The following is a 27,937-nucleotide window of genomic DNA, read 5'->3' on the forward strand; positions in this document are numbered from 1 at the left end:
ACTCTTTTTCTTCTCCCTGACTCCCCGAGGGCTTCTTTGCTGTAGCTCATTGAAGTGTTTATTGGCTTCATCCATCAACTCCTCTAATTCTGTAAGGTTGAATTTTATTTTGCGCGTTCGGCTCTCCAAACTCGCCATGCTGCAACTACGAAACACACAAAACCCTCATTTAAATAGGCGTGTCTCCAACAAGTTTGCACCTCTTGTCATTTGCGCATTCACTCTTAGTAAATCACCCGCAAACCGTGGTCCAACCCCAAACACAAAATTCTAGATTGTGCACGCAAATTAGTACACACAAACTGGGATTTTAGTAGATCTGGCCCTTAATGTACTGACTGTTTTAAACTTGCACTCATTTTTACAAAGCACCCCCACTGCCCCTCTTATTCTCACTTATATTCTCAACATGTCTCTCATTCAATTCCACTGTAGAAAAAAGCCCAAATACTATGACTACATATGTCTCAAGGTAATATTGATACAATGTTGCTCCTTGATTGACATCTATTGACTGTTAAACGTATTTACAAGATGAATTTGGTTGTGCCATGGTTTAGTTTTGCATGACTAAGCATCTACAGGTTAATCTAAAAAAAAAACAGAAAGTCATCTTTGCTGTGATTCAAGTCAAAAACTTTAAATTCCATATATTCTGAATTCATTTCAAACAAAATGAAATATTTCATGCAAGACTTTTTACGTTTTAATCTTGAAGATCACAGCTTACAGCTCACTTAAATCAAAAATCCCCAATCTCAAAATATAAGAACATTGTTGAGAAGTCCAATATATCAGTTATTTCTTATATTAGGTGAATCTGGAAAATATGGAAGTTTAACTTTTAGATGTCAAAAATGACATTTTTCACTATATCATAATTTTCTGAGATGCACCTGCATATGCAAATCTTCACCTTTGGTTGCTCATGTGGAAACAGCGTTCATGTTAGCTGGCATAGTGATGCAGAGGAACCAGGGTGTAGTTCAACAGCAGGGTAGAGGGGCTCACTGAACGCTGTGTTGAAGGTATGGAGGTGGGTTTGACTGTCAGAGGAAACTCTATAAAATGAAAGAGTTCCAGCCGGCCTGTCCAGGTACACTCCCACCCGAGTGGAGCGCAAAGGGAGGGAAGAAACACCGAATCTCTGGTCACCATGTAACACATAACATCCATCAGTGAAGCATCTTAAACACCAAGACTCTTCCCCCAGCTTGAAATCAGTCACATCACTGGCCGTGGGTTTGTCTGTTAACCCAATCACAGAGGGCTCTGACACTTTAACCTCCCAGTAGCAGCGCCCATCTAAAGCCTGTTCACACATCACCAGACAGTGATCGTATGTTTCCTTGTCATGGGGATGCCGCTGCTCTTCTCCCACCCAGGCTGCCTTTTTGTTCCCTTCAGACAGAGCGAGACTCTTGTGGACTGTCTTGGGGTCGAAGGTGAGCTCAACGGCATCTAGAAGTTCAAAGAGATTCATGACACAGAAAGCAAATAAAACACACAGTTGTTTCTGGTGTCTGCTGAAAACCCAGTCTCGCCTTCTCTCTAGTTTAAAGACAAAGAAAAGGTCAATGGCATTTCTTCCATAGAGTTGATGAGGTGTTCCCAAAAGTAAAACTAACTTAACAAAAAGTTTTTACTTTTGCTCAAGTCAACTTCCTGTGATACTGTTTGTCAGCTGTAGAGGTTGTGTTGCATTAAAAGCAAATGTGGTGGTTTAGTGCTATTAATGTGAAGGGCAACAGTGTAGAGTTCATCAGTTCATTGATGATCAGTGGGACTTTTCAGATACTTACATTTCTTTAATCCTGGCTTCATCCTGTGACTTCCACCATGCTCAACACTGTAGAGAAACAAGAGTTATACGTTAATACAAGAACAGTTGAAATTCACTAGAATTAGTGTTGGTCTAAACTGCAAACATTAAAAAGGTTAGATTATTGATGCTGGGGTCTTTGGGGGCTTGAGCAATGTAGTCATGTGTAACTTCCATGATTGAATGATATGACCAATGCCACTGCTACTGATGACACCCAAAGTTATGAAGTAAAGCAGTTGAGACCAGGACAGAACACCATCAAGTGCTGAGGCAGTGTTAATTTTGCTGACTAAAACTATGACTAAAATATTTGTTGACAGCCTTTTTTCCCATGACAAAAACTGAACTAAGACTAGCCAAAGACAGATCTGTGATGACTAAAACTGACAAAAAGTAAGTTTAGTTTTCATCAAGATGACTAAAACTGACTAAAATGTTATTCAGTCTTCGTCAGACATTAAAAATCCATGATATTTATCTACTGTGGGTAAATCTGTCAACAAAACAATACATCTGTATCTATTTTGCCTCTCAGATGTAGAAAACATGAACCCCAGGTTAGGCAGGGTGCAGAGAACACACTACCATGACTTGGTACCAGATTTAGGCAAAACTAGACTAAAATATTTAGAGTTTCTGTCAACTAAAACTAGACTCAAACTAAAAAGGGTAGAAATGACTGAAATGTGACTAAATCTAGAAGGCATGTCATCAAAAGAATTAGACTAAAAAAGAAAAAAAAACATAGTTGTCAAAATAACACTGGGCTGAAGCAGAGAGCATCAGCCAAAGAGGAGCAGGAAACAATCACACAATTAGTGGGCTATAATTTTCCATTTTCTCATTTGTTTTTTCTTCATGTGCTTCGAAAAACATTGTCCCCCCACTCCCTACCTTGTTCTTTTTGGCTACAGAAGGACTTGGATCCTTAACATTAGATTCCTTGTTGCTGTCTTGTTGCTGTCTTGTTGGTCAAATCCTTCATTGCCCTGGGTTAGTTATTCTTTCTTCTCATATAAAATATGACCACAGCTACTGCTATGCTATGTCCAGCTAAGTGTTGATAACCAAATCATTGCAGAAAAACTGGGCAATAGGGATGTAACAGTATTTGTACTCATCCTAAACCATCATTGTTCGGTGTACTCAATCTCACAATGAAAATGTATGAAGAGAGGATAAAGAAAGATAAATTGATGAAATAAATAGTCCAATCCAGGAAATGATCATACTGTTTTCTATCTACTGGAAAACAGAACAATCATACATATTCCTATGATGAATGCATTTTTTCTCTTTAATAATTGAAAATATGATGTTATTCTACTGCTATACTTTTGAACCCAAAACAGAGATGTAGACCAAACAATGACCTTTGAACTGTTAAACCCCTATTGGACAAGAACTCAAATCTACGTATGCCCTGACAATGCACGAATAAATCTGCAGTGTTGTCCAATAGCATACTCTTAAAATGGTGAAATATAAATAAACTAAAGTAGCATGTTATGTACTTGAGTGTTTTGAGCCTGTATTCTGAGTCTTCTTTCAGCTTGGTCAGTTGCTTCATTCCTGAGTCTCCAAGATTGTTGTAGCTCAGGTCCAGCTCTTTCAGGTGGGAGGGGTTGGACTTAAGAGCCGAGGCCAGATGACCACAGCCTTCTTCTGTGACCATACAGCCTGACAATCTGAGAAAATGAAGAGTTTTGTTTAGAAAACAGGAGAGGAAATATATATTTCAAAGAGACTTTAACATGTTTGAAGTTTCTTTTGTCCTTGGATTAAAAAGAGGAAACTTGATAATAAATACCTCAGTGTTTTCAGTCTGCAGCAGTGACTTGACAGTCCAGCACAAAGCAGCTCTACTCCAGGGTCTTTCAGGTCATTGGTGCTCAGATCCAGGTCTCTTAAAGGTAAGTAGGGGAACTTGAGACCAAAGGCCAGGTCTTCAACCCACTCTTCTGTCACGTTGCAGTGTGCTAGTCTAAGTATGGAGAACATGATAAACGACAATTTAAACATTAAAGATTCTAATAGATGTGTTAAAATATGTTGTTTTAGCAGGATTGCTGGTGCAGTAAACTTACACAGCCTTCCTGCTGATCCTCACTGCTGGTAAGAGTCTCTTTCTTCCTTCATCTGTTGTGTTGAACTTCTTCAAGTTCAAAAGTTCCAGATCATTCTTTGACACCTGCAGCATGTAGGCCAGTGCTGAGCAGTGAAGGGGAGTCAGCTCTGTTTTGGAACGTTTTGGTTGTTCAAGAAATTCCTGGATTTCATCTTTGACTCTGTGGTCCCTCATCTCAACCATGGCCTGGAAAAGGATGATACTACTGTCTGGAGGGAGGTGCTTCTTTTTTGTAACTTTGAGGTGGCTCAGGATTTTCTTCTCGATAGCTTGGCTTGGGTCTGGTGATGTGAGCAGACACCGAAGAATTCTTCGATTGTGTTCAACCACGAGGCCAAGGAGGAAGCGCATGAAGAAGTCCAAGTGGCCATTCTTCTTCTCCAGAACTTTCTTAACTGTCATCTTCAGAAGATCAACTAAGCTAAGTCCTTTATCTTGCAAATTAAGGAAGTCTCTGAGCTCTTCTGTTTTCTGGTTTGTCAAACAGTCGTAGGCAAAAAGTGCTGCAAAGAACTCCTGTATGGTCAGGTGCACAAAGAAGACAACCCTTTTCTGAGAAAAGATCTGTTCTTCTCTAAGGACTGTGTTGAAGAATCCAGAGTAGATGGTTGCCTCTTTCAGGTCGATGCCACAATCCACAAAGTCTTCATCGTAGAAGATGAGGTTGTTCCTCTGCAGCTGGATGAATGCAAGCTTGCCAAGTTTCAGGAGGAAGTCTTTGTGTTTCTTCAGTAGTTGCTCTCTGTTTTCTTCTGTCTCTTCATAGTATTTTCTGTTTCTACGTTTTATCTGGACAAACAGGTAATGTGCCATCATCTCTGTGAGAGTTTGAGGGATTTCAGCCTTCTCATCTCCTCCGAAGATCTCCTGGAATAATTCAGCAGTAATCCAGCAGAAGATCGGGATCTGACACATGATGTCGAGACTATGTGATGAGCGAATGTGTGAAATTATTCTGTCAGCAAGGTCCAGGTCATGACTGAACCTCTTCCTGAAGTACTTTTCTTTTTGGGGGTTGCTGAACCCTCTGATCTCTGTAACCATGTCGATAAACTCTGCAGGGATCTGGTCAGCTGCTGCTGGACGGGACGTTATCCAGAGTTTAGCTCCTGGAAGAAGGTTACCTTGGATGAGGTTTGTAATGAGATTAGCCACGGATGCTACTTCATTCACTGATGTTACTGGTTTGTTCTTCTTAAAGTTCAGCTCAAACCGACTTTCATCCAGGCCATCCAGGATCACAATGACTCTGGCTTTCATGAGATCTCCTAAAATGTTCAGATCATGGAGTAAAGGATGAATTTCTTTCAGGAGCTCATGAAGACTTTTGTCTTTTTTGCTTAAATTGAGCTCTTTGAAAGCAAGAAAGAGAATGAAATCAATGTCCTGGTTTGCTCTCCCCTCGGCCCAGTCAAGAATGAATTTCTGCACAGAAAACGATTTTCCAATTCCTGCCACACCCTTCGTCAGAACAGTCTTGTTCTCTCTGTTTTGTCTGGGCACAGATTTGAAGATGTCTTTGAGGTCGACTTTTGTTTTGGTGGATTCTTGTTCCAATTTTTGTTTCACACTTCTGAACACGTGTTCTTCATGAGGCCCTTCACTCTCTTGAGTGGTGATCAGGAGGTCTGTGAATATGTTGTCCAAAGAAGTCTTTGGGCCACCATTTCCCTCAGATACTGTAGTCAACTTATTCCTCATTGCTTCTTTAAATTTCTCTGTTGCTTCCATAAAAGGTTTACCCCCTGCAACAATCAGAAGAATAGGAAAGAACAAAGGTTTTGGCTTTAATGTGATATTTTAACAGTTACATTTCTCAAAACGTAACTTGGTAAATTCTGCTAAAAGGAAAAGTTTTTTTCCTTCTACGGCCAAGAGAATATCTTACATAACCACACTTACAAAGGTTTTTCTTGATGTCTGTTGGGAGTTTGGTTTCTTTTCTGGGTTTCTTCCCACAGGTCTTGCAGGGGTAGTCTGCTGGTGAATCCCCCTGGTCCCAGTCTGAGCTGATACACTGTTTGCATGAGGAGTGTCCACAGGCAAAATGGACCGGATCCCTTAGAGCCTCCTCACATACTGAACAACTGGATGCAATAGACAAAAAAAGCTCTCTTGAGATACAGATCAGATTACATCAATGTTGCAATTTTGAAAAAACTTTAAAAGCTCCCTAGCATGAGGAACACCATCATGGTTTGGTACATGTAGGTCTGGGTTTCACAGTCATTGGTAAGGTCACCTTTTTCAACATGTTTCTTTCACACATGCTAAGCAATTCTTGAAAATACTTTCATCACAGCGTGTTATGGCAGGGAGAATTGGCAGCCACAATGGAAGACACATCTCACTCTGCTTTGCTTTAGGAACTACAGTTCTGTCAATAATACAATAATACTTTAATTATACATAAGGCTGGTAAACAAAGTAAAGAAAAGAGTGAAACATCAATGCAGCCAGAGCTCAAAGATGACCACATTCATGGTGAAAGTCATAAAGCTCCCACAGACTAGGTAGCAAGGAAAGAAGGGGAACTAGGAGGTGCAAAGACGGATGCATAATTGGCTGCCATTAGAACTTTGTAAGGACTGAGTTCTCATCATCAAGGTTTGGTGAAACTTTAAATCGTGGTTTATTTGGAGTCCTTTTTGTCAGATACGGCACTCCGACACTTCGGGGTCAAAGTACTTTGGCATGGTATGAATGGCTTAATGTGAGTGCGCCCTGAGTGACACAGGTGGTATAGCATATAAAGTCCACCAGGGATGTTTTAAATGTAATCTCCAATACCATATAAAGCAACCAGCAGGTTCCACTATTTGTTGTGAGCATGTCTTTCTTTGTGATCTTTAACACAATATAAAATTCTTGATGTAGAGCAAAAATATTCAGGGCTAGTTCAGCTATGAAAATTAGTTAAAACACCTGAAGGCAGTCAACACATAATTGTCTCTGTTCCATTCTCTTTGTGGTTATATGACATTAAAATGATTCTACATTCAAAACATTTCCTCTGTTATGTAAACTGTATGAAATTACCTTTGTTTTTCTGCGTGACTGAACCAAATTGGCTCATACATGGATGCATCACTCTTCACTGAAAGAACACTGGGGGCTGCGGATGTCTCGATCAGCTGTCTGTAAGATCAACAAATGAAGCGTTAGTTCTACCAGATTTATGTGTTCTAATCTCTTAGCTGGACCTCTCTGAGGCAGCCCTGTTTGGATGAAAATATCACTATATCTGCTATTTAACTTGAGGTTAAGTTTAGAAACAAAAACAGAAGGATGTGGTCAATGACTAATGTCCATGTTTCAGCAATGCAGCCATGATTATGAAAGACTCAAACCAGCCAAGGATGCAGGAAGCTGTTTACATTGGAGACTTGCTATAAATATAGAGCAGCATGGCCTGAAATTTAAACCTTTATATGTGATTAAATGCATAATTTTCTAAATAATACAGAACACCTTTGATTACCTTTCTTTGTCTTTGTGAGCAAACCAAATTGGCTCATACATGGATGCATCACTCTTCAAAGAAACCTGACTGGGTGGCGTGGACGTCTCTGTCTGCTGGCTGTAAAGAGAACCAAAAGTAGAACATTTTTCCAGATGCTTATGTTTGTTATCTGAGGTTAACTGATTTGGAGTATACATGTATAAAAGATGGAAGCCTAACAATGGCAGTCATATACTATAACTGGTGCCACCCCTCTCCCATCTGATCTGCCCAGAAACAAGAGGTAGAGCTGAGGTGGGCCTTGGCAGAGAGCTACGACATGGTTTTTTGAACACATCTTTACAAATAGAGAAATGAGCTATATGGACCAAGTTCATCTGTTTTAAATCAGACTTTAAACATGTATTTTTCTGCTGTAACTAGAGTTACCAATTGGAAGTTATACTGGATGTCTCATTAGATATACAGTACAACTGCTGTACTTTAAAAGCACAGTCATGGGTAGAGGAAATGAGCACATCCTTGAGTCAGATGTGAAATTTCTGCAAAGTTTAAGGAAGCTCTTTTAAAGAGTTCTCGAGATATCACACTCAGGAGAATAGCCTGGACAGACAGACAAACCATAAACAAAATGCCTTCAGCCTGGAGATTTGGTTGGGCTCCTGACAAACCCAGAGAACAGGCCCTCCCCAGCTGATTCATTGATGATATCGATGCATGTGTGTTGGATCAGTAGCAATATGCTTAGCTTTGAAAGCTTCATCAACTACTGTAACCTTAAAATGTTTTTTAAATGTCTACATAGTCTGGTTCCATCACTGTTTGGTGAATTTGTTAGCTGATATCAGGACTGTAATTGAGCGAACACATGGGCTTCAGTAAATGGTAACTGTCGGATTCAATGCCCAAAATGTCCTTTGGACAATCAGCCTTCTCTGTCACATGAGCAAAATTTGGAATAATCTACTGACCGAGCTGAAAATGCAACATAACTTTAAATCACGTGCTTGTATATATGTTTATCTGACACTTTTTGGTCTCTTTTGATGTATTATTGCCACTTTTAAACCAATTTGTGCCAGTTTTTACCTATATTTACCTCTCTTGACTATGTTTTACCATTTTTTATTCCTATTTCACCAACTTTTCTGCCCATTTTACTTCTGTCAAACCATTTCCCTACTTCTAACAGGTTTTGCCACTTTCCATTGTTTTTTTGCCTCTGTTAACCTATTTGGCCTTTTTTGACCCTTTTTTTGCCACTTTCATAATCCTATCCCCCTTTTATGCACATTTTTGCTACTAGTATCTCCTTTTAACCATTTTTTATGTCATTTTTTCCAAGTTTAACTGCAATTAGCTACTTTGTATGCCCATTTCTTCTACTATAAATCTTTTTTATACACTTATAATCCCTTTTCACCACTTTTTTGCAAAATTTTTCCACTTCAAACCAATTTGTGCTCATTTCTGCCTAATTTTAAATCTCTTGGCTCATTTTTACCATTTTTTTCTATTTCACCACACCTTTTATGCCCATTTTGCCATCTCTTAATCCATTTTTACTTCTAACTCATTTTGCCACTTTCAACCTATTTAAATTTTCATTTTGAGTTTCCATTTTTAAGAGGGCTATCTACTACAGCACTAATTCATAAAATATTAGTTGCTTTGACTGTAGCAATTATTATTAAGGTAATAAAAATCTTAATACATTTTAAGACACCTTTAATGATATCAAAATATGATAAAAAAAAAAAAAAAACTGACCAATGTTGGAGGAACTGTAAGCAGGTCGGAAATCACACACACATTTTCTGGGACTGCCCAGGTCTTCAAAAATTTTGGCAAGGTATTCAATCAGAAATACATTCCATTCTTAATGCTGACTTACCACTGGATCCAGCATACTATGTTTTAGGTTTAATCCCAAATGGAGTTATGATAGGAATAAGGCTTATGTATGTATGATGTATGACACTTGCGTGTGCTTTTAGAGGTATGCCTTTGCAAATGTGCAATTATTATGTGTGTATGTATATTTGTGTATATGGGTATGTATGTATGGAAATGTACAGTTGAAACCAGAAGTTTACATACACTATATAAAAGGGCACATAAACTTTTTTTTCTCACTGTCTAACATTAAATCAGATTAAACTTTTCCTGTTTTTGGTCAATTAGGATTACCAAAATTATTTCTATTTGCTAAATGCCAGAATAATGAGACAGATCATTTTTTTAGACAATTTTTTATTATTTTCTTGAGAGTCAGAAGTTTACATACATTTCATTAGTATTTGGTAGCATTGCCTTTAAACTGTATGACTTGGGTCAAATGTTTTGGATATGCTTCCACAAGCTTCTCACAATAGTTTGCAGGAATTTTGGCCCATTCCTCCTGGCAGAACTGGTGTAACTGAGCCAAGTTTGTAGGCCGCCTTGCTTGCACATGCCTTTTCAGCTCTGCCCATAAATTTTCAATGGGATTGAGATCAGGGCTTTGTGATGGCCACTCCAAAACATTAACTTTGTCATCCTTAAGCCACTTTGTAACTTGTTTGGCAGTATGCTTAGGGTCATTGTCCATTTGGAAAACCCATTTGCGTCCAAGCTTTAACTTCCTGGCTGATGTCTTGAGATGTTGCTTCAGTATTTCCACATAATGTTCTTTCCTCATGATGCCATCTATTTTGTGAAGTGCACCAGTCCCTCCTGCAGCAAAACAACCCCACAACATGATGCTGCCACCCCCATGTTTCACAGTTGGGATGGTGTTCTCAGGCTTGCAAGCTTCCCCCTTTTTTCTCCAAATGTAACGATGGTCATTATGGCCAAAAAGTTCAATTTTAGTTTCGTCAGATTACAGAACATGTCTCCAAAAATTAAGGTCTTTGTCCCTGTGTGCATTTGCAAACTGTAATCTGGCTTTTTTATGTTTCTTTTGGAGTAATGGCTTCTTCCTGGGAGAGTGGCCTTTCAGCCCATGTTGGTACAGGACTCGTTTGACTGTTGATAATGACACATTCTTACCAGCTTCTGCCAGCATCTTCACAAGGTCTATTGCTTTTGTTCTTGGGTTGAGATGCACTTTTCAGACCAAAGCACGTTCATCTCTGGGACACAGAACCCGCCTCCTTCCTGAGCGGTATGATGGCTGGACATTCCCATGGTGTTTATACTTGCGTATAATTGTTTGAACAGATGAACGTGGCACCTTCAGGCATCTGGAAATTGCACCCAAGGATGAACCAGACTTGTGCAAGTCCACAATTCTCTTCCTGATATCTTGGCTGATTTCTTTTGATTTTCCCATGATGTTACACAAAGAAGCAGTGTGTTTCAGGTGTGCCTTAAAATACATCCACAGGTGTGCCTCTAATTAACTCAAATGTTGTCACTAAACCTATCAGAGGCTTCGAAAGACATGACATCATCATCTGGGCTTTCCCAATTTGTTTAAAGGCATAGTAATCTTGGTGTACGTAAACTTCTGACTTTGAAGAAAGTAATAAAAAGACAGTTGGGGCAGCTAAAGAGGGACAGGAAATATGGGGAAAAAGACTGAGCAGACATGCACCAAGACCAGGAATCAATCCCCTGACCACTGAGATTAGGACTGTACTCTCCTCTGATGGGTGCCTGTACCACCCACTGAGCCCCAGCAGCACCAACGGCACTAAACTTTTCACGGTGAATGTTTTCTCCTTCTTCGTGACATCACAGATGCTCATTTGTGATTGGATGTTAGTACCTCTGTAGCTCTGTGCTTGAGCTGATTGGCTGCTCAGGCTTCACAGATGTGGGAGAGTCAGGTCTCTTCCTCTTTTTCGTCCTCTCTGCCATCTCTGCAGCTAAAACACAAACACCAAACCTTTCAAGACTTTCATGAAATAATTCTTTTATATGAAATTAACCCCTTACAGCCTGTTGTATCATATTTGAAACACACTTTTATGATACCTCTATCTAATTAATACAATCAATAAATTACTAAAAAAAAATCTGACTACAATCTGATAAGTGATAAAAAAAAGCCCTCAAGTGGATTATCTGGTACCAAAATACATAATGTATCAAATGACACACACAAAAAAAAATATGTTAAATTTCATGGAAGTTTGGGTATTTTTGGATTTCAGTAGAAAGTGAAATAAACATTTCAGTTCCAAAAAATGAGAATTTTCCAGCTATAATTTGTGTATTCAGGCTTTAAAGGGTTAAAATATCTCTCAGCCCATTTAATCATTTTATACCATACTTTGTTACTTTGTTTACCAGTTTTAGGTAAATAATGAACACAAATTTAGAATAGGTAGTTTAACCCTCAGGCATCACTTTAATTTACTACCCTCTAAAGCCATTAAGGACAAAAATGTCCACTTCTGAAAAACTTAACAGATTAATATTTTTTTCTGCTTGTTTGCATAAATCTCTTAAACAACTTCAGCTGTGCACAAAAAAAATAACAAACATTCAATCATTTTGAGGATTTTAACCCTTTAAATGCCAGCTTGATTACTTAAAGTCAATGTTGCTTCTTTTTTTTTTTTTTTTTCTTAAGTGAAAAAATGTGATATCTTCCTTAAACCAAATGTTGGATGGCTGGGGCATTATTTCTAAATCCAGCTTGGACATTTCAATGATTAGCCAAAATATTGACTTTAATGCATTTTTAGTTTTTGTGTAGCATCCAATTTAAACTATGTCTGCTTGTGTTCTTCATCATAAAAAACCCTATGACACTGATCATCAACTGGCAGCCTGGGGGCCATATCAGGCCCCCTAAAGCTTCCTCTCCGGCCCCCAAAAGATCATTAAATTCAGAAAAGGAAGAGAAGAAGAGTATCTTTAAGAGCATCTTTTGGCTTTAAATGTCTGCAGCTGTTAAATCCATCCAATCCAACAAGTTATTTAACTCCAACTGATGCATTGAGTAACTTCTCATTTCTTAAACAAGGGATTTTTTTCTTCCCTAATAGCACGGGCATATTCCAAGATGACAATGCCAGGATTCATCGGGCTCAAATTGTGAAAGAGTGGTTCAGGGAGCATGAGACATCATTTTCACACATGGATTGGCCACCACAGAGTCCAGACCTTAACCCCACTGAGAATCTTTGGGATGTGCTGGAGAAGGCTTTGTGCAGTGGTCAGACTCTCCCATCATCAATATTAAAATTAATGTAACACTGGATGGAAATAAATCTTGTGACATTTCAGAAGCTTATAGAAACAATGCCAACAGCGAATGCGTGCTGTAATCAAAGCTAAAGGAGGTCCAACGAAATATTAGAGTGCGTGACCTTTTTTGGTGGCGACTATTTTTTTGGCCAGGCAGTGTAGTCTTAGAATGACATAACATTTTTTAAGAAATTTACTGTCATAATTTGTAGATATTTAAAAAAGGGCTAAGGTTGGCAGAAGTGCTGCAAAATGACCAGGTAAAGTGGAGAAAAGAGGTTAAAATGTGGCAAAAAAAAATGGTAAGGGGGGGGTGTGTGTGTGCAAAAAGGATCAAAAATTGGTTACAAATGACAAAAAAAGGGCAAGAAAATAATGAAAAGGGGTTAAAAAGTGGCAAAAATTGATTAAAGAGTGGCACAAAGGGGATAAAACATACAGGAAAAGTGGGTTAAAGGGGGTTAAGATCTTTCAAAAATTGGTTTAAAGAGGCATTAAGGGGTAAATAGTATCAACAATGAGTTATAAGTGGCAAAAAATAGTTTTGAGATTGCAAAAAATGTTGAAAAAATGCAATAAAAGGGGTTAAAAAGTGGCAAAAATAGAAGAAAAGTGGCAAAAATTGATTAAAGAGTGGCACAAAGGGGATAAAACATGCAGGAAAAGTGGTAGTGGAAAAAAAAGAAAAGTGTTAAAACGTGGATAATATGCAGGAAAAGTGGTTAAAAAGGGGTTAAAATCTTTCAAAAATTTTGTGAAAGAGGCAAAAAGGGGTAAAAAGTATCAACAATGACTTAAAAGTGGCAAAAATTGGTTTTAAAGTTGCAAAAAATGTTTAAAAAATGTAATGAAAAGAGGTTACAAAGTGCTAAAAATAGAAAAGTGTTAAAACGTGGATAATCTAAAGGCAAACAGGTTCAAAAGGGGTTAAAAAAATGGGTCAAGAGGCAAAAGTGAGCAAAAAGTATCAAAAAGGGTTAAAAATGTCACAACGGGTTAAATTTGGTGCTAAATCACATTTGGGGAGGGCCCATTCTCCGGGATTTTTTCAGAGGCCCAGCCACTTCTGTTATCAGACCTGTCTCTCTGTGGCCTGCTGCGTTATAGATAACAGGATAGATCTCACTGGTAATGGCTAAAATGTCCTGTGTTTTAAAAGAAAATACAAATACTACTGCAATAATAGTTCAATCAGACCAAAATATTTATTTAATATTTTGGTCTGATTGAGTTTCTGTTGAGACTAAATCTGGCCCTTGTGCAAATGCACTTGATAAGCCCTGCTCTATAACGACTATGGCAAAACATTTTTTTTAGTATGCGCATGCGTGATAGCGGTAAGTAGTTCGATAACTCATAGTTTTTACAAAGACATTTGTGTATCGTGTGCAGGTTTGTAATTATTCTATTATTTAGCCTTACAGACTGCACTGAACCATCATTTCTGATTGAAATTATAAATAATGTAGAAATAAAACCTTAAACTATTGTTTTTATTTCTGAGTATTTCGACATCGCTAGAAACACAGAACCCCTTTAGTAAACTGCGCACTTCAACTAAAAACCAAATACACGCAAACATCTGCTAGTTTGCTCGTGTGACGTCACATTACGTGACACATAAGGTCAAAATCTGATACTTACATCAATCAACGCCGACACTGCTGTCTCCTTGTTATGTTTTTGGACAAAATCCACGGAGAACTCGACCTTTGTGCGACTGTAGTCAAAAGAGGGAATTCCTGTGACTTTACTTTCGGTTTCACTGAAGTGATAAACAACAGCTGGTATTCATGAACCGTTACTGACATCTAGTGGAGGACAATGGAAACACAAGAGCAGGTACTACAGTGTTGGTTCTGTCTGTTTTTGACAAATACTGAGGAAGTGAACCAGGCCTGACAGTTTCTGATGATTCTGCATATTCATTTATTTTGAAGAACAAATAATCAAACCCAGCTCAAGGCCTCCTGAGCTCTGTGGCGTCAGTGAAACCAACACGCTGCTTCATTTCTCCATAAAACATCACTTCTACTCAACAGCTAGACACATTCATCAAAATGACATCATTAGACATCAAAATACAGGTTTAAACAACTGTTTCTTAACAAACATGGCTTTGACATCACAGCGTGTAGAGTCATCCTGTAGTCCTGATAAAATCCCTCCATGACAAACTTCAGTCACAAACTCAGTCACAAACTTTGGAGACAACGTTGATCATTGAATTCTGACCGTTTTTGTCCATTTCCATAAAGCACGTCAAAATAAAGCTGAACTTCCTCCTGGTTACGTGTTTCCAGGGTTGTTCCCGGGCTCAGGAGGTGAGCTGTCGCTGTCGTCCTCCCAGGATGAGGAGGTGAAGCCTGCAGGGGCGGAGATAGAGTGAGGGGCAGGGGTGTGGCCGAGGCCTTGGTACCGCCCAATTGAAGAGGGGGAGGCGGGCATTGATGTGGCGGCTGCGGCGATGGCGTCCTGAGAGGTGGCGTTGAGGAGGCCGGTGTGCTCGGTGTGTTCGGGTCGAGCTGCAGCACCAAAGTACATCTTGTTTGGACGACCCAGGAAGGTACGACCTGAGAGGGTAAGGATATTTACTTTAGATAGATATTCACAAATATTTTACACTGATAATTAACAACATTTCTTGGGTTTATCCCCTGTAGTATTTAAAAAATATATTTCTGTGTCATTTTGATGGCTGATTTAGTCTCTTTTTTAATCTCTTGGATATTTGGAGACATCACTCTAGACTCACTGAAATTATTTTTCCATGCATATCAATAACATGTCAAAATAAATGGTACTATAACTGCAGTTTATTGCACAATAACATAAGGCAGGCTAGGGGCATACATCTTTACACTTTTCATCATCTTTCAACATTTTTCACCCATTTTTGTAATTTTGATCTGATTTTTACCAGTTTTTTACCAAATATTGCCACTATTATTGGGCATTCTTGAACAGTTTTGCACAATTTTTTGACCTCCTTTTACCCTTTTATACCAAAAACCAACTTTTGTCTGTTTTTCAATTTTCTGTCACTTTATACATATTTTTGCCACTTTTAACCCATTTCTGCAACTTTTAAAATCCTATTTTACCACATTTTCTGCCCATTGTTGCTATTTTTGCCAGCCAGATCAGGGAAAAATGTCTTTAATTTGACAGTTGCTTTGTCTTTGTTTTTGTCTGGCACAGCCTGTGCAAGCTTTGAGCCAGATCTGGGCCAAATAGTGCAGCTGTGAGCAGGATCTGGGCCAAATTTTGCCAGCAGTGAGCAGGATCTGGGCCAAATTTTGCCAGCAGTGAGCCAGATCTGGGCCAAATTGTGATGGCTGTGAGCCAGATTTGTGCCAAAATGTGCCAGCTTTGAGCCAGATCTGGGCCAAATAGTGCTAACTTTGAGCCAGATCTTGGCCAAATAGTGCCATATTTGAGCCAGATCTTGGCCAATTTGTGTAAGCTTTGAGTCAGATCTGGGCCAAATTGTGATGACTGTGAGCCAGATCTGTGCCAATTGTGCCAGCTTTGAGCCAGATCTGGGCCAAATTATGCCAGCTTTGAGCCAGATCTTGGCCAACTTGTGCCAACTTTGAGCCAGATCTGGGCCAAAATGTGCCAGCTTTGAGCCAGATCTAAGCCAAATTGTGCCTGTTTTGGGCCAGATCTGGGCCAAAATGTTGCCAGGTCTGTGGCAAATTGAGCCAGCTTTGAGCCGAATCTGGGCCAAATAGTGCTAGCTTTTAGCCAGAACTGGGCAAAATACTGCCAGCTGTGAGCCAGATCTGGGCCAAATTCTGCCAGCTTTGAGCCAGATCTGGGCAAATTTGAGCCAGCTTTAAGCCGAACAGTACTAGCTTTGAGCTGGAATGTCTTTTCTATCGGGTATGTTTGCTCCAGATTTGGACAGAAAAGTACTTTGGTTTCTATTATTCTGGACCCGTTCTGGTCAAAAACTGTTCTAGATTCATTATTTGAGTCCACACCACACAGGCCTGTTGTACAAAAGACAGGGGTGGACCCATTTCCCCAATTTGGACCGAAAACCTGACTGGCCCATGTCTGGTCCTGTCACATTTTGTTATCTGGGTACTTTATTCATATTTCAGAAACATACACAGAATACAGAGAGAAAAGTCTATTTCAGTAGGTACTCTTAATACTATGCAGTCAAAAAAATCTGTTAAAAGCTGTAATACAAAGATTATGTTAGAGAAAATAGAAGAGGTTTTTCAAATATATCTCCTTGATTTGCCTTTAAAAAAAGCTACTGTACCAACATTCATATAATGATTTAATAGAACTCACCAGCATGGCGGACCTGCTCTGTGACATCAGCTCTGATGTCAGAGAAATCCCACATGGCCAAAAAGCTGTCGAAACACGACCCCTCCTCTGCTTCCTGGATGGATAGAGGGACAAAAAGGAAGAGGATGGATATGTATGTATCACTTGTTTGTTGGTATTGCCTCGAACACTGTGTCCTGTTAAAATGGTGATATATGTAAACAGAGTAATTTATCGGCAGGGTGTCTGGTTTTGGAGAACAGCCTGAATAAGAGGCAGTTTCAAATTAAATAGAGCATGTTGCAATTAATTCAAGGGCTTGTTGGAGGATCTCTTGGGGGCAAAAAAAGTATCAAACTGTATCGTTAAATAATTTGATTTAAATATTGACTAATGGCTCAAGAGTTTTAGCAAGGAAGATGGGCCAGCAGTTCTAGATAGATAGATAGATAGATAGATAGATAGATAGATAGATAGATAGATAGATAGATACCTGTACGTATGGTTTATATGTGAAGGTGTAGTGGTGAGCGATTGCAGCCAGGAACATCTCTATGCAGATGATGAAGTCCTGTATTAATCAAACAAACACTTAAGTTTAAAGAACAACACCCCATAATTTTAATTTACCACAAAGTTTAGATGATTTGAAGGCAGTAATATGCTTTTATATCTCTGTACCTGGAGTCCAGTAGCCACGGCCTCCACGCTGTCCCAGTCCCAGGTATGTCTGTCCGAGATAACGCCCACTTTCACAAGGAAAGCTATCAACACTGCCTGCCTGAAGAGAAAAAACAAAAATGTATAATTACTGAGGTAAATCTGTATTTATAGATCCCCCTTTTATTTGTCTAGTCCAACAGTGTCAGTGAGTTCTTAACAAAGACAGCTATTGTCCATCCTTACCAGAAGGAGACAAACACCACCAGTTTGACGCAGAGGAACTTGCCCACAGGCCTGATGGGAGTCAGTTCTTCTTTAAGGGCTCGGTACAGCAGCACCAGACAGTACATGGCAAACTGAAGAGAGGGAAAGTACTCTGTACTGCAGTAGTGGAAGATACAGCATTTTGTTTTGAAACTCTTGTCTGAATTTCCAGCCATCATTTTCTGAAAGATTCTGAAACCTGTAACTTTAAGGGTTAAGGTGACAGCAAGCAAAAAGCTCCAGTGTCAGAAATGAAGCCAATGCATTTGTGAAAAATGCAGTTCCTGGAGTGTCCACTAGGGGCTGACTCCAAGAGTGAGTCGCTCCCCATCAAGCCCCATATTAAAATTTCTAACTTTAAAGTAGAAATAAACATAGTTACAGTCTGCTACAAAAAAATTTTGGTTTCTGTACCTCATTTCTCTTTTCATGAAATCTCACCAGGATGAATTTAAACGTCTACTAAACACCATACAGCCAATCAGCCACTGGACCTTGACCTGATGGCTGTGTTAGAGTTGCTTGTGGGGTTATTTAATTGAAAAATAGTCAGCCCAAGAATCAAGGACTAAACTTTTTTCAGGGATCCTTACAGGTACAGCTTTTATCAGCGTGTTTGTTGTGTGTTTACCAGCTGTGATATATTGTTGATGATGACGAGGTAGGACCAGGCATTTTTAAAGCTGAAGTTGGCTTCATCGTAAACCCCACAGAGCTGACAGATCCTGCACACAGAGGAATTTACAAGGTGTTACAGTAGATGTAACAGATGTTCTATATAATAAACCTCAAAAGACAGAGAAATCATAATTTCAAAAATGTAACTTCCTGTTTCATGGCATTATATGCATAGCCATGGCTACATAAAAGGCTGGCCTTTGATCTCTGGACAACAGTATGGCAGAGGTGTAAAGGTGTTCTGAGGGAATTTCTGAGAGAGGTATGACAAGCCTAAAAAGACAAAGAAATCATAATTCCAAAAAAGTAACTTCCTGTTTCATGGCGTTATGTGCATTGCCATTCCTACAGGATCAGAGGCAGGTCTTAAAGCTCTTGACAACAGTATGCCAGAAGTGTTGGGATGTTCCATACAAATTTTGGAGAGATACAACAAACCTTCACAGAAAAATAAATCATAATTCCAAAAATGTAACTTCCTGTTTCATGTCATTATAGTCAATGCCATTGCTAGAGGATCAGAGGCAGGCCTTTGAGCTCTGGACAACAGTATTGGCAGAGGTGTTGGGATATTCTAAGGAGATGCAATGAGATATTATAGATATTTTTAAAAGATACAACAAACCTTGAAAGAAGGATAAACTATAATTCCAAAGAAGTAACTTCCTGTTTCAAGGCAGAAGGGGGCATCGTTATAACATTAAAAAAAAAAATAATAATGATAATAAATAAATAAATAATAATAATGTGAATGTGTTAAGCAATTCTTTTGACAGAATATAAATAATTCCCTCAGTTTCCTTAGGGCTCCAGCAACTGTTGGTGTTCAGGCTCTAATAAATGCAGAAATTCATTTGATATATATTTAATTTAATAGTTTGGCCCATCAGTTAACATGCAGGCAGTGGAGCTTATGACCTTTACTAAAGCCGGTCAGCAGGGAAAGCTTCAAATGTTTCTGCTTTATTTGTGGGATCTGTCGTGTCATCCATCTTTTAATGCAGTCCATGAGAAACTTACAGCGCTATGACCGTGGTCACAGGTCTGACCACAGTGTACTGGAGGACTCCCAGCTTACACCTGAACAGAAGCACCCTGACAGAGAGAGAGAGAAGAAAACATCAGCATCTGTCCATCATTAATGCTTTAAATAATCATTTAGGATTTGCCCCGCCCACTCTTACTCTCCCATGGCCCATGGCGGGCAGCAGCAGAGGGGGGGCAGGTGTGGCTGCTGCTGCTGGACCTCCAACATGAGCACCAAACTGGGGTACTGGTTACTGAGGAAGTTCAACAGGAAGACCAGGAAGTTGTAAATGACATAGGCCTCGTAGCACTCTCGGCACGTGTCTACGTAGATCGCCAGGCTGGGATACCGTAGAGCCAACCACTGATGTACAGAAGGAAGGAGAGAGAAAGCACAGGAAGAAGAAGGTAAGACAAAATACAACCTCACTGGTTTAAGGAGACTGCTTGATAACACACAGGCCAGACTGTGCAGAGAAATATTCCCTGGACCTCTATGCTTGTAACATGGTCCATGGTGTTTCCAATTAAGGTTTGTTGCCATGGAAACATAATGTAATAGACTGTATGGTTGCACTCATATCTGGTGTGGTGTGGTTATGACTCACACTGTCCAAGCTGTAGATCGGTACCATCCATAATATCCTGAAAGAAAGAAAGAAGGAAAACGAAATGAAACTTCTGGTATACATGTGTATATATGAATGAGGAGATAATGCACAGTGAAATAAGTATCATGTAGTAAAGGGGTAGTCCGCACAAAATAAAAGGAATGATTTGAAACAGTATTCTTTTTTTATAATGCTGTAATTTCAACCCTGCAGAAAGCAGCTGTAATAGATCAGTGTATTTATATTTCAAAGATGCTGACTTGACAAAAATGATAATAAAACAGTTTAAAAATGTAATTTCTTCCACTGTGGAAATATTATCACTACAGTCTAATACAGCAACAAAACAGCATTTATTCAATGAATAAACAACATATTTTATCATAATAATCTGAGAGAATATTCTGAAAAAAACAGAAAGGTATGAAGAACATGGTAATGTATTTTACTACCTAAAAGTGCTAACCTGTTTTGGGTGTCATTTGAACACACTTCACAAAACATGGGCATACGAGACAACGCCATCAAATTGTGATTAATCTTCACTTCTTAACAAGTGTAGACAAAAATGTTGTGTTCATGTAGGATCCTAGTTCTCATTATAAAACATGAGGAAAAACAATCACCACGACGTTGGGACACGCTGTAAGATGTAAATAAAAGCAGAGTGTAAAAGCACATCTCAAAAAAGTAGGAAAAGGGCTGGAAGTAACTTCCTGTTTCATGGCGACAATGCAAGAAAAGTAAGTGGTACCAATAAAAAACCGCTAGAGGAGTATTTTTCAACTAGTTAGAGTTAATTGGCAGCGTGTGAGTACCATTACTGGGTAGAGAGGCAGAGTCTCTGAAATTGAGAAAACTTTAAATATTCCACCATCTCCAGTCTATTATGTCATCAAAAGATACAGAGAATCTGGAGAAATCTCTGTGAGCAAGGGAGAAGGTCATTATTGGATGTTCATGGTCTTCAGGCCCTCAGCCTGCCCGCATCAAAAACAGTCATGATTCTGTACTGGGTTCAGGAACACTTTCAGAAATCCCTGTCAACACAGTTAGTCATGTTGTCCACAAATGACAGTTAAAGCTGGATCATGCAAAGAAGAAGCCACATGTACACAGAATCTAGAAATAACGTTGTCTTCTCTGGACCAAAGCTCATTTAAAATGGACTGAGGCTACATGGAAAACTGTTCTGTGGTCACATGAATCAAAATCTGAGATTCTTTTTGGAAATTACAGATGTTGTGTCCTGTGGTCTAAAGAGAAGAGGGACCATCCAGCTTGTTCTCCTAGCTCAGCTCTAAAGCCTGCATCTCTGATGGTATGGGGTTGCATTTGTGCCTATGGCATGGGCAGCTCTAACATCTGAAAAGGAACCATCAATGCTGAGAAGTAGAAAGAAGTTTTAGAGCGATATATGCTCCCATCCAGACAACGTCTTTGTCAGGGAAGGCCTTGATTATTTCAGCAAGACAATGCTAAACCACACACCACATCCATCACAACAACATGGCTTCACAGGAGAAGAGTCTGGGTCCTGAACTGGCATTAGAAAACACTTGGAGCATCATAAAAGGAAAAATCTGGCAAAGAAGACCCAGGACTGTTGAGCAGCTAGAATCCTACATCAGATAAGAATGGGACAACATTCCTCTCCCATCAGCTGGTCTCCTCACTTCCCAGACGTGTACAGACTGTTGTTAAAGGAAGGGGGGATGCTACACTACCATAGACATGTCAGCTGTGGGCTCAGTTCATTTGTTAGAACAGGGGTTCTCAGCGTTGGGGTCGGGACCCCATTGGGGGTCATGAGACGCTGAGAGGGGGTCTCCAGATGCCTTAAAAAAAAAAAAGAATATTTTTGATTACACTGTTGCCACTTTACACCTATTTTGCCTGATTCTAGCCCATTTTTATCACCTTTTCCACCAATTTTGGCAATTTTAGCAACTTAAAACCCATTTTTTGTCCATTTTTAACTTTTTCCACCACTTTATTTCTGCCTGTTTTTGCCAATTCTAAACCAAATCTTGCAACTCTCTGCTTATTGTTGACTCTGTTGACACATTATTGCCACAATTAACCGCTTTTACCACTTTTTAAGCCACAATTTCCAATTTGCTATGCCTATTTTGCCAGTTTCTGACTATTTCTGCCTCAGCTAACCCTTCTTTGCCAGTTTCTATCAATTTTCATCCCATTTCACCAAGTTTCATCCTGTTTTTGCCACTTTTGAATCCCTTTTTACTACTTAATATGCCCATTGTTGCTGCTTTATCACATTTTTGCTATTTTTGGGTTAATTTTTTTGCCACTTTTATCTTTTTTTTTGGCATTTCTAACCCATTTCTGCTACAGGGTATTTGGCATTTTAATTATGTTTTCAACACAAGGATTTACATTTTTACCAGGGTTTCTTACTACACAAATTAATTAAAATTTGTTATACTTTTCACCAATTTTGCCAAATTTTAAAATGTTTTCATCACTTTTTCATACAAATTTTATCAATGAACACATTTTTGCCACTTAAAACCCATTTTTTCTCAGTTTTTAAACCATTTCCACCACTTTTTCCTGCCTGTTTTTGCCACGACTAAATGAAATCTTGCCACTCTCAGCCTATTGTTGGCTCTGTTGACTCATTATTGCCACAATTAACACCTCTTTACCACTTTTTATGCCACATTTCAAAATCTGATATGCACATTTTTGCCAGTTTAAACCATCCCTGCTTCATCTAATCCTTTCTTGCCAGTTTATATCAATTTTTCAACTCATTTCACCAAATTTCAACCTATTTTTCCACTTTTAACACCATTTCAGCCACTTTTTAATCCCCTTTTACCACCTTAAATGCCCTTTTTTGCCCCTTAAACCAATTTTTGCCATTTTTATTCTAACCCATTTCTGTTACTTTTAAAATCCAACTTCACCACCCTTCCCACGATTTACATTTTTAAGAGGGCTACCCACTACACAAATGAATTAAAACGATATTTCTTTCTTTGATAAGAGTGTTTATTATTTTGGTTAAATATAAAATACCACAGCTTTACTTTACAATGGACCATGATTTTGCTGGCCCCCAATCTGGCTAGGCCCTGGGGGTCCCTGGTCACTGAAACCTTTATTTTGAGGGTCTTGGGCTGAAAAGACTGAGAGCCCCTGTGCTAGAGGATGCAGTTATCTTCACTCTAATGTCAAAAGTTGGATAATATCCAGTCCATACTGTCCTATTTTTTCTGGCATCCTTCTATCTGGGTACCTAGTATATCTTCTTGACCCTAAAGTGGGGCACTAGACACACTGCAGTCCGTTGTTTGCTCAAAAGAAAATGGACGAACAGGATTTAAAGAGAGTCATTCAAGGCTATTTTTGTTTTTTGCACATAATGCCAGAGCGTGGCGCTGCCCCACTGACAACCCTGGGAGTGCAGAGTGCATTTGGTAAAAAGGAGGTTGAGATGGAATTAGACAAAGCTGTTAGAAGGGAAAAAAAAGTTTTTCCAGGTTGTCTCACAAAGGAAAGCTGCAGACAGGTTCTTGGAGAGCAGTCCTGGACAGGGAATAAAAGCTCTGCAGCAAATACAGAACCACTAAAGACCATGAAAGCCAGAGTGGCACTGTGCTGGGTCACGCTGCTAGGATCATGCTATGCAGCTATCGCCATCTGGCTTACACCCCCACCCTGCCATGTATGGGTATGGTTGGCTGTGATTGGGTGCATTTCCTCCTCTCCTCTCTTCCCATATTTTCTGTACTATTCTTTACAGACAAAGCATATTTCTTCATTTTTCTTTATCTTTTTAAAAAGTCACTTAAAAATAAAGTTTGTGTTGCGTGTCCACCTGATGATCGGCCTCTGCAGCTCCGGCTGGGTGTAGTGTACGATGTGCTGCAGGATCCCCCACAGTGAGATGGGGATGGTGAGAAAGACGAAGATACCAGCGATGAACCAGGCTTTACTGTGAGTCCCAACCTGAAGAAACAAAGTGAAAAACAGCCTTAACAAGAGCTACAAGGCCAGTCTGTCAGTCTAGTCCCCTGCATCTGAAAACATTTATTTCTCCTCAAAGATGTGCTAAAAATATCATCTAGTCTAGATGGAGGTTAAAAGCTGGAGGTGAACCTTGTCTTTCTGCAGCTCCCAGATGCAGAGCGGCAGCACGGCCACCAGCAGGAGAGCGTAGAGAACCAGAACCAGAGGACGGATCCACCTCCTCCACTCTGAACATGAACACGGCATGATGGCTGCTTCACCCTCAGCGCTGTCTACAGGCACATCCTCCACTCAAGGCCACACCTGAGGGGTGAAAAAGTCAGGTTATCACACAAGTTAAGGTTGTCAGAATTTCAATACTTCAGAAATCAAACATTCCCATTATTTTAATGATCTAAAGTAGAAAAAATGTTTTAACCAAAATTGCACAAATAATTTGCCAACTTGTGCATTTTAGTCAGTGTGCAAGAGTTTGCTTTTCTGTGTAACTGGCCTGTGTTAGATAACTTTTAAGAGGCTATCCTCACCTAACAGAAGCACCTTAATCCTGCAACTTTTGCTCACTGGGTCTTCTCCGATAAAACAGACATTAACAGATTATCTGATGTCAAAATTTTTTTTAAACTGAGTTCAAATTCAAGAACAGATGGGAAACAACAGCACTGACATCTATCAGTCTGGAAAGGGTTACAAAGCTTTTTCTAAGGCTTTGGTACTCCAGCCAATCACAGTGAGAGCCATTATCCACAAATGGAGAAAACTTGGGACAGTAGTGGACCTTCCCACAAATGGCCAGTCAACCAAAATGCCTCCAAGAGCACATTGACGACTCAACCAGGAGGACCCAAAAGAACCCAGAACACCATCTAAAGACTTGCAGGTCTCACTGACCCAGTTAAGGTCAGAGTTCATGACTCAACCATAAGAAAGAGACTGGGCAAAAACAGCATCCGTTGGAGAGTTCCAAGGTGTGTTGTACCAGTAGCATCGGTGCTTGCATCATAGCTTACAATTCCCTCATTTTAGAGCTCAAAGTGTCAAGAAATTATTATTCATGCCACGTTTTAACTCCTTTTCAGCACTTTTTCCACCCATTTGAGCCACTATAACTCATTTTCACCAAAACTGTACAACTTTTAATCAATATAAGCCATTTATAAACCACTTTTAACTCAAATGAGTGCCTTTTTTGCAACTGTTATTCAATTTTTACCACTTTTTACCACTTTAATCCTCCTTTTGCCACCTATTACCCATTTCCACTCATTAAGACTTTCTTTTCTTGCCAAGTTAAGACCATTTTTGCAACCTTTAACCCATTTCTACCACTTCTAATCCTAGTTCACAAATCTCCTTGCCACTTTAAAGTTGGTTTTGCCATTTTTTAACCTCTTTTTACCCATTTTTGCCACTTCTTACCAGTGTTCACCAAGTTTTGCCATCAACTTCAGCCACTTTTAACTCATCTTTACCAAGTTTTTGCACTTTGAAACATTTTTTCCACTTTTTTTGCCACTTTTATTCGATACTGACACTTCTAACTTCTTTTTCCACTTTTAACCAGTTTTCACTATTTTTCTGCCACTCGAAACTTATAAAAATACCTTTTTGCCACTGTTCTTTAATTTTAACCACTTTCTTTCTACTTTGAACCCCTTTTGCAACTTTTAACCTATTTTTACCACTTAAATCCTTTTTCTGCCACTTTCAAGTGATTATCACCTTTTTGCCACATGTAACCCTGTTCTGCCACTATTAATTCTATTTTCTCACTTTAAATCCATTTTTTTTGTCACTTTTAACCCCTTCTCTCAGTTTTTTTCTTCCCAGTTTAAACCATGTTTGCCACTTTTTTTAACCATTTCTTTTCTTGCCACTTTTTTTTAACCCGTTTTGGTCCCTTGTCGCCCATGTTTGTATTGTTTTATTGAATTATCATTCCACTGATGTTGTCCCAGTTACTTCTACTTTATTCGCTGGCATCCTGATGTCTGACATTTCTTTCCAAGTGGTTTAATCTAGCATGCCCATCCACATTGTTGTCAGTGCCTAAAAAAAAAGTCAGTTCTGTTTTATAAAAAGGGCTTTATAACTTGAAAAAAGGGCTATATTGTACTGTAACATAAATACAGTTATTACTCTGATAGGAGTGGTTATTATTCATTTAGAAAATGAAACATAGTTTTAATAAAGAACTTTGAGCTGTGCTAACTATAGTTTATAAAAGTGAAGCACACTTTTTTTTCAATCTTTAATATTTAGATATGGAATCTGAATAATAAGGCTCTCTTTGTTTATAAAATAGCCTAGTACATCTTAACAGACGTTTAATGTTAACTTTGTTTAAGGTTATTACACTAGTACAGGGTTTAAAGCCCACATTTTAAAATATGACCCTGACATGGGAGCTAAAATGCCATATTATATTTAATTCTCGACCTACTTATCACTGGATTCCTCATAACAGTAACGTTACACCGCTAAATAACCGCACATTACAACATTAGTGTTTATTTTTAGCTAACAGGGGGCTAAAAATATAAAATATGGTCATTTTCATCAGTTACACCGATATTCAGGTCGTTGCAGAGATACATCTGACAGCTAGCATGATGAAATGACATAAAATATTAAACGATTATGACCGTTGAAGCTGAAGATGATCACTCAGAGGAACGGTTGGCCTGTTTTCCTCCTCGCTCCCGTTTCTGTTACCAGGCAACGCATCCCACTTCCGCGCGACCACACAGACGCAGACACCCAGACCGAGGATCAGTCGTTCCCGTTTGAACCGATTAACGCTGTGTTTTATCATCAATCACGGTGATCGATCCGGGGGACGGCCGCGGAACCGACGGCGTCAGGATGCAGCAGCTGTCCGTGATTTCTGCCTCCGGTTTCCGCCGTGTTTCCTCCGTGTTTACGCGCCCACGTCACGAGAACCGTCGCTCTCCATCAGTCACGCGGTACAAACAAACGGCGTCTTTCAGGGCTCAAATTTGATTATTTCAAACACTTTAGCGACCAAATTCCACTCATAATGAGCCCACAGTCGCCCTCTATTTTATTTTACATTAATGTGAGTCTAAATACGGCCTTCTTAATATTCTTCTTTAAAAATATAAACGGTGTTTATTTCTACGGAATGTCAGAAATAGAGATTAAAATACGGGGTAAATAAGACGTATTTCATTTCAGAAGAACGGTTAAAAGTCTACAGTTTTTTGTGAAATATTAAGTATCTATCAAAAGTTTAATCCAAAAAGTAGCATTTAAGCTAGCTGTAGCACCGAAATATAGCCTAGCATACTTTAAACAAAAAAATAGGATTAAAATGGGTTAAACGTGGCAAAAAAGGGACAGAAATGGAGGTGAAAAAGGAATAAAAAGTGGCAAAAATGGGTCAAAAGAGGTAAAAGTAGGTAGAAATTGTTACAAATTGGTTTAAAGTGACAAAAACGGGCCAAAAAGGGGTGAGAATGAGTTACAAGTTTAAAAAAAATGAATTCAAAGTGGCACTAAGACTAGCAACAATGCCACCCATCCAACTTATACATGGATACTATCAAGAAAACAAAATAAAAATTGGTAAAAAATTGGCAAAAATTCGTCTAAAGTACTACAATGAGCTAAAAGTGGCAAAAAATGGGTTAAATTGTTGAAAAGGATTAGAAATGGTGGTGAAATAAGAATTAAAAAGTGACAAAAACAGCCCAAAAAGTGGTAAGAATGAGCTACAAGTTGAAAAAATTAATTCAAAGTAGCACTAAGACTAGCCCCAATGCCACAATCCAACTTATATA

General features: G+C 39.1%; 2 protein-coding genes across 2 annotated transcripts; both read right to left on the reverse strand.

Annotated features, from left to right (window-relative positions):
* Positions 1 to 943: 943 nt before the first annotated feature.
* On the reverse strand, positions 944 to 14,364 carry LOC121504616 (NLR family CARD domain-containing protein 3-like). Its single transcript, XM_041779552.1, has 10 exons — positions 14,245 to 14,364; positions 11,171 to 11,270; positions 7,435 to 7,533; positions 6,993 to 7,091; positions 5,856 to 6,040; positions 3,913 to 5,698; positions 3,636 to 3,809; positions 3,340 to 3,513; positions 1,803 to 1,849; positions 944 to 1,461 (listed from the first exon to the last, which is right to left on the reverse strand). Exons 2-10 carry the CDS (start codon positions 11,260 to 11,262, stop codon positions 944 to 946), a joined length of 3,174 nt encoding a protein of 1,057 aa, XP_041635486.1. The 5' UTR covers positions 11,263 to 11,270; positions 14,245 to 14,364.
* Positions 14,365 to 14,529: 165 nt separating this feature from the next.
* On the reverse strand, positions 14,530 to 26,992 carry LOC121504821 (transmembrane protein 184C-like). The gene is made up of 12 exons (XM_041779888.1): positions 26,780 to 26,992; positions 24,264 to 24,437; positions 23,983 to 24,113; positions 20,130 to 20,166; positions 19,680 to 19,885; positions 19,516 to 19,590; positions 18,449 to 18,542; positions 17,797 to 17,909; positions 17,572 to 17,671; positions 17,384 to 17,461; positions 16,912 to 17,005; positions 14,530 to 15,173 (listed from the first exon to the last, which is right to left on the reverse strand). The coding sequence occupies exons 2-12, from the start codon at positions 24,378 to 24,380 to the stop codon at positions 14,890 to 14,892; spliced, it is 1,329 nt and encodes a 442-aa protein (XP_041635822.1). The 5' UTR covers positions 24,381 to 24,437; positions 26,780 to 26,992; the 3' UTR covers positions 14,530 to 14,889.
* Between the last annotated feature and the right edge of the window lie 945 nt (positions 26,993 to 27,937).

Source organism: Cheilinus undulatus, linkage group 22 (assembly GCF_018320785.1).
Source record: "Cheilinus undulatus linkage group 22, ASM1832078v1, whole genome shotgun sequence".
NCBI lineage: Eukaryota > Metazoa > Chordata > Actinopteri > Labriformes > Labridae > Cheilinus > Cheilinus undulatus.

Coding starts and splice junctions, on each gene's coding strand:
- LOC121504616 (XM_041779552.1), bottom strand. CDS start 11,262: ATGGCAGAGAGGACGAAAAAGAGGAAGAGACCTGACTCTCCCACATCT. Junction 6,041..6,992: donor AGTCACGCAGAAAAACAAAG/GTAATTTCATAC, acceptor TATTGCATCCAG/TTGTTCAGTATGTGAGGAGG. Junction 1,462..1,802: donor GAAGCCAGGATTAAAGAAAT/GTAAGTATCTGA, acceptor TTGAACTTCTAG/ATGCCGTTGAGCTCACCTTC.
- LOC121504821 (XM_041779888.1), bottom strand. CDS start 24,380: ATGCCGTGTTCATGTTCAGAGTGGAGGAGGTGGATCCGTCCTCTGGTT. Junction 19,886..20,129: donor CGATCTACAGCTTGGACAGT/GTGAGTCATAAC, acceptor TCTGTACATCAG/TGGTTGGCTCTACGGTATCC. Junction 17,006..17,383: donor CATATAAACCATACGTACAG/GTATCTATCTAT, acceptor CTATCCATCCAG/GAAGCAGAGGAGGGGTCGTG.